This window comes from Ambystoma mexicanum, chromosome 2p (assembly GCF_040938575.1).
Source record: "Ambystoma mexicanum isolate Mex_15411 chromosome 2p, UKY_AmexF1_1, whole genome shotgun sequence".
NCBI classification, from domain to species: Eukaryota; Metazoa; Chordata; class Amphibia; order Caudata; family Ambystomatidae; genus Ambystoma; species Ambystoma mexicanum.
This window is the reverse complement of record NC_090923.1, coordinates 1,365,475,360-1,365,484,695: the sequence shown is the minus strand read 5'-3', so window position 1 is coordinate 1,365,484,695 and position 9,336 is coordinate 1,365,475,360. Positions and strand designations below refer to the sequence as shown.

Sequence of the window (9,336 nt, the reverse complement as noted above, 5' to 3'; positions counted from 1 at the left end):
GATCTCACCATCATGGAGGATCAGCTTGTGCTGAAAGGATGCAAGACAGTATTGCCACGAACACTCAGACAACAAGTGATCGAGCTGGCCCATGAAGGCCACTGAGGGATAGTTTCTATTACAAGGTTGCTCTGACAGAAGATCTGGTTTCCAAAACTAGATGTCAGAGTCGAAGACATGATATGGACATGCACCACCTGCTGCATAGTGGTGTCACCAGCTCATCCCAGTCTGCGGCAAATGTCACCCTCACCGGAAGGCATATGGGAAGAAGTAGTGGTTGACTTCTTCGGGCCGACCAGAGATGGCACATATGTGCTTGTGGTCATTGATGAACACTCCAGATTTTCGTAGGCTCAGATCATTCCTTTAATGGCAGCCACATGTGCCATTCCCATTCTAGACTGCATAGTGATGGCTTACGGGATCCCGAAGATTCTCAAATCAGACAATGGCTCGCCCTTCACGATCCAGGACTTCGAGAACTTCGTCCATTACACAGGTTTTAAACATAGGAAAATCACGCCGTTGTGCCAATGGCATTGTGGAGCGATTCATGGCCAATGTGAAACGGGCGCTACAGATTGCACACGTCACTCACCACTCTTCTGAACAGACGTTATATCAATTGCTACGCGACTATAGGAACACCCCACATGACATCACACGGGTTTGGCCGGGTTTGGGTGCGAACTCAGCTACCACAAGGATCATATGAGAAGGAAAAAAGGGAGCTGGAAATGCACGCTCAAACAAACGATGAGGAAAGCAAGCAGAAGATGAGGAAGTACTCGGACACCTGATGAAGGGCGAGAGACAATGACCTACAGGTGATTGATCTCATAATAGTGCGACAACAAAGACAAAGGAAAGATGACTCAACATTCATGCCAGGATCCATGGTAGTTTCTAGCAGACAAGGCACGATAATCACAGCAGGGGGTGGTGTCAGGAGGTCAATTACCCCAAATGCGTCTCACTTCAAGCGATGTCACAGCCAGGGAAAACGACAGTGGGAGCGGTGAGACCATGAAGGGAATGAAGTTGGCACAGATGTAGCCGATCTGGGGGATGGTGAGGAGTCCAATGAGGAGTGGCGGGATGAGACACTGCACAGCGCCCCGACGGCTCCTGAGCAGCATAATAAAGGAAGGCCATTAAGGACACGCCTCAAACCTATAAAACTGATAGAAGAAATGGGGTAGGCCCTGTGACTTGTTGTTTAAGAAAGGGGAAGATGTTATGTCTCAGCCCGGTGTAGTTGTTACAGTGGGCGGAACCACAGGAAAGGGGAGAGAAGGAAGTGACGAACGAGGAACGGGATTTCCTCAGTTGTAAGAATAAAGAGCACCTGTTAACACACATAAGGTGTCCCGTGTCTTCTCTGAGCGAATGTCCCTCTTGTCGGACTCTCCGCCTGGTGGAGGTGTCACAGTTGACAGGAAGGAGAAACAGGGGTTTTAAAGATGAAAGAATAAAAGTCAATACAGAATAGCCAGTCCTAGGACTCGAAAAACAGCGACTATCTCCTCCTCCCCCGAAAGATGGTCATGAGGTGGGTGTATAACGGAGGCCATTTTTCGCTATACGGCATGAAGTCCTTTTATTGTTTAGCAGTTCTTTGAATACACATTTTTTTTTCGATGACTGGGTTGTACCAGAATATGAGCTATGCTTCAGGCTCTATCATGCTCGAGTAAGCACAAAAGTGCCTTCGGTCTCTACATCCTGCTAGGGAAGCAAACACAAATGCAAGCGAACCAAATGTATATCCCATATCCCCCACAATGTTAAAGATACCTTAATGCATCTGGTTTATTACATGTATTTACAAATCCCCAATTCACAATCCTTCAGTTCACAGTCAAGGCCCAGGAGGCACCAGGGAGCTAACAGTCACCAAATAATTGCGTGAACCCCTCATTCTGCGAATTCCTGATAGATGCATGAACTTAATGCGTTTGCTTCCCCCAAGCATTATATACCCTGGCCCCTAAATCTGGCCCATCTCCTAGTAGCTAGAGTACCCAAGTACCAAATATATTGCAGAGAGTCGTGGTCATTGCCCAGCAGTACCTGATCCACACCGCTAACTGTTCTCTTACATCACCCTGGAACGTCATATCCTGTGACGTGATAGGGGACACAGCCCAAGGCAGAATGCTCTGCAATCGCAAACGCTGGTGGGCAGTAAATAAAGAAAAGAAAACATGTGTCCTTCATTTGAAGAACTGCCATAGTGGGTCAAATATGGCCGACACACCTTGTGCTCTTTTAAGCGGTGTCAGTGGCTTGGTAGAACGATAGAGAGCATTCCAGTCCGTAGAAGTGGACACATTGCATGTTTCCTGTGCAGGTACTGAGGTGTCCTTCCTTTGTCTTTACTCCCCTGCTGTTGGGCCACTCTCTGCTGAAGGAATCAATCGCCTCCGTTCCCCCCCTAACGTACCCCGCCCTTACTGCCAATGAAAGATCCCTGACTGCTTCCGTTCCTGGTGTAATGGATTGCCGATGTGGCGAAACTCAAGAAGTAGGGTGCACAGAACAAATATCGATTTCACAAGTGAAGTCCGAATGAGTTTCTGCCATGAACAGAGGCCGGAAGAAGAAAGACTCATGTTTGGGCGCAGGTTTGCCACCATTGGCTTCAGCAGCAATCCTTGGGTTATGTCATTGACATCTTCTCTTGTGTGGGTGAACAGATAATGGTGAATGGCCTGTCCTCAATACCGATGTCGATGGGAACACTCCCAACACACCCTCCACTGGCAACTTGTGAGGGCAAGGGGGGGGCTAAGCATGTATGAGGCGCGCAGTGGTTCCTTCCGCTCTCCTCTACGGTGGGCCTCGGCTCAGAGTAGCAGAAGACACAGGCCTCGGCGGGTTCAGGGGTGCCACTTCCTGCACTTCCGCTGCCACCTCCCCCGCCGGTCTCGGCTATCACAAGGCGGTCTAGGATAACGGAGAAGAGCAAGAGTTACTGCGTCATAACAAACAGAAAATCCAACAGTTAAATACTTTCGCAGGTTGCGCGGTTCGGACTGCGGGATTTAAGTGCTCAAGGTGAGGCGCGACTATGCTTGAAACTACACATCACATTATATACCTCACCTGAGTGAATGTATGCTAGGGGTCTGCAACCTGCTGCTCTACAGGTGCTTTGGACTATGAATCCCATAATAGCTCGCTGTTCTCGAGGCTGTATAGGGCTTCTGGGAGATGTAGTCTAAACACACTCAGAAATGCAATGATTGCAGACCCCTGATGTAGCTGGGACATTGCGACACTACATGCAGCACAAGCTGCTTCATACTTCTAGGCTGAAGCACAGTAACAATATTATAAAGCCTTTGAGGGGGTGGGGGTTATATGTTTAGTTGCTCTTACACATCTCTACAATCCCTGGAGGTGTTGTCACTGCACTTCACAATCAGTAAGAAGTTACACATATATTTGCCCTCGAGGTACCTGCAGATATTGCAGCGTGGGTAATAGTAACAAGCGTCTCCATGGAGACCATTGTGACCATTAGCCTAGGGGCCATATTGCTCCTGCAAGAAAATGGGGAGTGGGATTGGAAAACAGGGCCACGGTAAAAGGTGCAGGTTAAATTAAAGAATTGTCATTTGATATAAAGAATGTGTAGGTAACTAAACGCGAGGGAAACAAGCATTGGCAATGCCAACCGTTTTGGCTTTTGTGTAGGCATGGGAAAGGCATTTGCCAGGCACTGCCATAGTGGTAATAACTGACTATGGTCCTCATCACGACTTGGGCGGTAGCCCTTAAATGCAGTGGTAACGATGTTACTGATGCATTTAAGGGTTCGTCCAATCTCAAGTCTGGCGTGTTTACCCCCAGCTTGAAGCTGGGGGTAAACACGCCAGAAAAATGCCAATTTTCAGCACAATTACTGCTGGCGGTATTACCTCACAGTAATTGCGTCTGATGGAACCAATGGGAAATGGGGGTAACAGTTAGCGCCCAACAGGTGATCTGGCGGTAATACCGCTGGACGGGTGGGTGCTAACGCAAATAAAGGTGGGCGGTATCCCAGCCGGGATACCGGCCAACTCATAATGAGCCCCTATTATTGGTAGTAGGTGCAAAATGATGCGAATACCTGGACATATAATAGCATTGCCTGGCAAACGCCTAATACTTATGCACAAGCCAAAACTGTTGGCTTTGCCAATGCTCGTTTTTGACAGGATTTCAGTGAAGGACACACATAGTGCTTATAAATTGAGTGGCTGAAGGCAGACTTTGGTAAGACATTTGTATTACACCAGTAGCAATTTCAAATTCAAATTAAGTTATTAACCTTCAGAAGACAGCTTCAAAAAACACTAACAGGCAATTCAAGCTAAAAGTTTGATCGTAAGGCTTGTTAAACCTAACTCAAAGAGATCCTAGGAGGATGTGTTTTGGGACTGGAGGGGCAGGAAGTGGGTGGGATTAGCCATAGGGATTAGCATGGCCATGGTCAGTCCATGGGTGGGTAAACTACCAAACAACAACTAGACATTTTGTATCTTTCCTCATATGACATTTCTCACTAGATTACTCTAATGCAATTGTGTTGGTTTACAGGTGGTGCTGAAGTGCCACCTAATAGCCAAAACGAATGAATTAGGAAACTGAGCATTGAAAATAAAAGGAGACTTGACAATGGGAAAGTGGGCTTGAATTGTATCGTGGGTTTCGTGTGCTTGTAATGGAGTCCATGATAATGTGGTGACATCTTTAAGGCATGGCAATGCACCTAAAAGGAAGTGCTTGAATTGGGCGCAAGGCTTTGTCTCGCGCCACACCCCAGAACTACTTATGAAATGTTCATATTTGCTGCCTCGATGTTGTGTTTCGTAATCATTATGCAACTAATAAACATTGGAGCCTGCTGCCACCGTTTTTGCTAAATAACAAGTCATGCTATTTTAAATAGTTCTTCGTAGACCCTAATGTCATGAGGTTTGGCCTTTTCTCCAGCACAGTGTCATGGTCCTAGGATACGCTGTCCAATACGGTTGATGAATTCTGATTATATAGCTCTCTAATCTCTGGAGGATAGCTCAGGGGCAACGTGCTCACCTTGGAAGCAAGATGACATGAAGCAACACAGGTTCGATCCCCAGGTCCGTGCTTAGAAACCTCTGGGTATTAAGTGCGTTATAAATAATCTATCATATCTAATGACCCTACACCTGGCTGTGGCCGCTGCCTGCTCCATCACTGCCATTGGGTACAGTGGTCCTGCCGGACATCAAGGGACAGGAAGCACATCTCCAGATGGGCAGTGGCTTGAAAGAGGGTTCATCTGACTGCTAAATCTGTGCCCTGGGTCGCTGGTGAGTGGAAATCCCCTGGACATATTCTCGGGCACAGTCGTTCTGACTCCCAAATCTCCTGGCACAGGGTACATGATAGGTGTTACTGCTCCTGGCACTTGCTTGATCATGGGCAAACATGTTCTGCTATGTCCCCCTTGCTTAGAAGGAGGGCAGGCTACGATGCTTCTGGCAGGCATTTAAATATATGCGTGAATGCAGTTGAAGGGTCATCTGTGTACCTTGAAAGATTATTGGAATAGCGCCCCGCCAGTCCTCGTTAAAACATCTAGCATCGTTGACAATATCATTGGGAATGTGGGCTTAGAAGGCAATGTTTGAGGACTATTTTTATTTAGTAGGAAGGGTAAACCTCCACAATCCACTACGTTAAAGTGTTATTTCGGTGTGGGTCTATTTGACCTAAAACATTTCACATAATCACATTTTATCAAATTTATTTTACCTGTTTTTTGATCTAAAATGCAGAGGGGGACCCCCAGCAAGCCCTCATCCCACTTCCCCTCAACCTAATCTATACCCTTACCCTCCCCCATATTTGACCGATAAAAAGGTCAAACATTTCGATCAATTGCTTTAGGGCAAATATTTTTAGGTCAATTATGCTAATACCGTTATTTTGCCCTCAACCGATAGCTTTTAACAACTGCCATGGTTTTGTTGAGGTGCTGTTGATGCACCCCCTTCCTTGTCAAACAATCCTTTCAAAGGCATTGTCAGATAGACACGTGTCATTGTCCATACTCTTCACAATGCCACACTGCATGGTCCGCCTTTGGGAAACAGAGTGGACATGGTGGGGTGGCCAGGCATGCCGAAAAGATCTGTGTCGATCTACCTTGACTATATCCCAGAACCTATCGGAATCCCCCAAACCCTCATGTATCCTATTAAAAAAAGAGGTACACTGCCCTGTCTGCTTGTAGCCTGGAGAGGAGGATTAAACAAGGCTCCTCATTGGTGCTCAGCCTTTGCCCCATTCCTTTCAACACCTTCCACAATCACTCCGCGGCCCAAGTTGAGAACGCGGCTATAGAATGCCCCTCACACCCAGCTTCCAGGATCACTATCCGCAGGGCTCCAGGTAAGATTTTGAAGTGGGAGGATTTTACATCCTATTTTTTTTTAAGAAGTTGGAAGCAAAAGGATATTTTAATGAGTTCAAAACTAATTCCCATTGCCAGTGGCGGTATTTGTAGGGAAGACAAATATATATTTTAATGCTGGAACAGATATATTTCCGCCTAGTAATTCATGTAAATGACAAGATGCCTTTTTAGTTTGAAATTCCTCTTCAGATCAGGAAGCAGTAATATTAGAGCTCCTTCCTCGGGCCCTGCTCGGCTGTTAACACTGATCCGAACCTGTCCTCTGTCAGCGGATGCGCGGAACAGCCTCCTATCTGACTCTTGCTTCCTATTTTTCCCCAAAAAATTTGTTTGGAGTTTTTGCCTGTTTTTAGGGAGTAAACGTGCCTTTTATACCGATTATCTGTAGGGTTAGCTACTCTTACCTCTGCTCCCACAGGAAAACCTGAGGCAGAACCAAGAAAAGCGAGCGCTGCTCGGGGCAAGTAGCGTTTCACCCACAAGTCCTGTCTGTGCTTGGCAGCTGGCTTGCATAAGGGAGACCCAAACCCCTACATGTGTGGAAATTAGGCACGGTTAATGGGAGAGCCCACAGGGAAACCATAGACAGGGGTGCAGAGCCTTGTGGCTGAACAGGCACTTCCGCCTGACTCCAAGATGGTGTACCAAGGCTTTAAACCCTCAGCCGCCACTGCACAAGTCGTACTGAGAGCCAATTTCTGAGGGGAAGAAGAAGCGTAACTAGCTTGGACCAGCCAGCGGGCGATTTTCATAGATCCAGCCAATATCTCCCTGAGTGAATTTTGAGGCAAAAAAGCGAACTGTGCACTATAATGATGGGGATGTTAGAATAGAGAATACTGAACATTTGGTGGTGTCTTAAGATAAGCCTATGCACCAATTTGAATAAATGCATCCCAATGCTGTTCAGTCTCGTTATCCTTCTTACGTTGAAGTTGGAATCCCAAGGTCCTGCAGAAATTCACCAAACCCATCTTTTTACATTTGAATAAAGATGTGCAACTGCATTCCTTGAGTAGAAGGGTAGCTCAGGGGCAACGCGCTTCTCTTGGAAGCAAGACACCGCGAAGAAACACAGGTCCCGGTCCGTGTTTAGAAACCTCTGGGTATTAAGCGCATCATAAATAATACGATATGATATTTTATTTGTATCGCGCTCATACACAAGAGTTTCAGAGCACAACGAGGCAAGGGAGGTGAACAAGGGAGAACGAAACAACGATCTTACTAGGCCCAGTGAAATTGAGAACGCGCAAGTGCATGGGAGAGGGAAGGGGGAAAGTGCAGCGGGGAGGGAGAAGTGAAGAGTGCTGAGCAGAGGATAAAAAAGCACAACAAGTGGTAGTGCAGCCAACAAGAGGCAAGTGCTAGGTTAAAGGCACAGACAGGGGGTGTCTGATGAGTGCAGAAAAGTGGGGGGACTGCAGGGTTACAGATACAGACCCAAGTGCAAGGGTTGCCAGGAGGCAGTGCAGGAGTGTGGCAGGGTGAGCAAGTACCTGGGCCCGAAACCAGTGGGTAACCAGGTGGACAATGCCAAATCAGAATGGGTCAGCAGGGGAAAGGAGGAGAGAAGGCAGAATCAAAGAGGAAAGTCTCGAGGTGCTTCCGGAACCAGAGATGGTGCTCCTCAAGTTTCAGAGAGGCAGGGAGGCTGTTCCAGAGGGAAGTCCCAGCTGAAGACAGAGATCAACCTGAGCATATTTCTTTGAGAAATGACTGACCTGGAGGGAGCTGGAGGTGGAGGAGCGAAGAGCTCGAGAGGGAAGGTATTTACGTAGGGAGAGTTGAAGGTATTTTGGACCCAGGCCCCAGAAAGCCTTGTGGACAATGCAAAGGATCTTGAATTTAATCCTTGCAGCCACTGGGAGCCAATGTAGAGATTTCAGGGCTGGAGAGATACGATCCCAGGGCTTGAGGCCAAGGACAAGTCTCGCAGTCCTGTTCTGGATGAGTTGCAAAGGGCGGAGACTAGAAACAGGTAGATTTAGAAAGAGGCTGTTCCAGTAGTCCAACCTAGAGAGAACCAGGGGTCGAGAGACGTTGAGCTTCTGGGGGAAGGAGAGGAAAGGCAGAATACCTCTGAGGAGGTTCATTTGGAAGTTTGACTTTTTTGAGACATCAGAGATGTGGGCAGAAAAGGAGAGTGTGGAGTTGAAGATGACCCCAAGGTTCTTAGCTTCGCAGGTGGGAGTGGGAGGAGGGCCAAGGGAAGCTGGCCAGTGAGTGGCAGGAAAGGAAGGTGAAGGTGCGCTGATGAAGAGAATTTCCATCTTGCTGGCATTTAGGCAGAGATCGTTGGCGGCACATGAATAGCAGACAGACAGTCTGAGATGAGAGGTGAAGAGGAGGCCGAGGGAAGCCTGAAAATTAGTTGTGTCATCAACATAGCACTGAAAATTGGAGCAGAGAGCGGCAATGCGATGGGCGAGAGTTGCCAGGTATTGGTCGAAAAGCCAGGGTGGGTGGTTAGACCCCTGGGGAACACAGCAGGTGGAGAGAGAGATAGAGGTTAGGAAGGACCCAATTTGGACCTGGGAGGGTCGATCAGAGAGGAAAGAGGTCCGCCAGTCCAGAGCCTGATCAGTAGTACCCAGGTTGTCATGGAGATGGTTGAGCAGGATGTTATGGTTGACCGTGTCAAAGGCAGAAGAGAGATTTAGTAGGATGAGGACAGAAGGGATGTTAGAGTCAAGGTCTGAGAGCAGGTCATCGCAGATGTTCAGGAGAGCAGTTTCCGTGCTTCTGGCAGCTCTAAAGCCTGACTGATGGTCATGGAGACAACCAACAGAATTGGTGTGAAGGTTAAGCTGTGAGCTTTTCCAGGAGTTTACCCAGGAAAGGAGTGATGGAGATCGGACTAGCTGGGCAAGAAGGGT

The 9,336-nt window shown here is 47.6% G+C and overlaps 1 protein-coding gene across 2 annotated transcripts in view; it reads right to left on the bottom strand.

The window, feature by feature from the left end:
- Positions 1–1,606: 1,606 nt before the first annotated feature.
- TNFRSF13B (TNF receptor superfamily member 13B) overlaps positions 1,607–9,336 on the bottom strand; it is a 124,025-nt gene continuing 116,295 nt past the window's right edge. For both annotated transcript variants that reach the window (XM_069643088.1, XM_069643089.1), the window contains exon 5: positions 1,607–2,952. In XM_069643088.1, the coding sequence (XP_069499189.1) occupies positions 2,666–2,952 (287 nt within the window). In that variant the 3' untranslated portion in view covers positions 1,607–2,665. The remainder of the gene's footprint in view (positions 2,953–9,336) is intronic.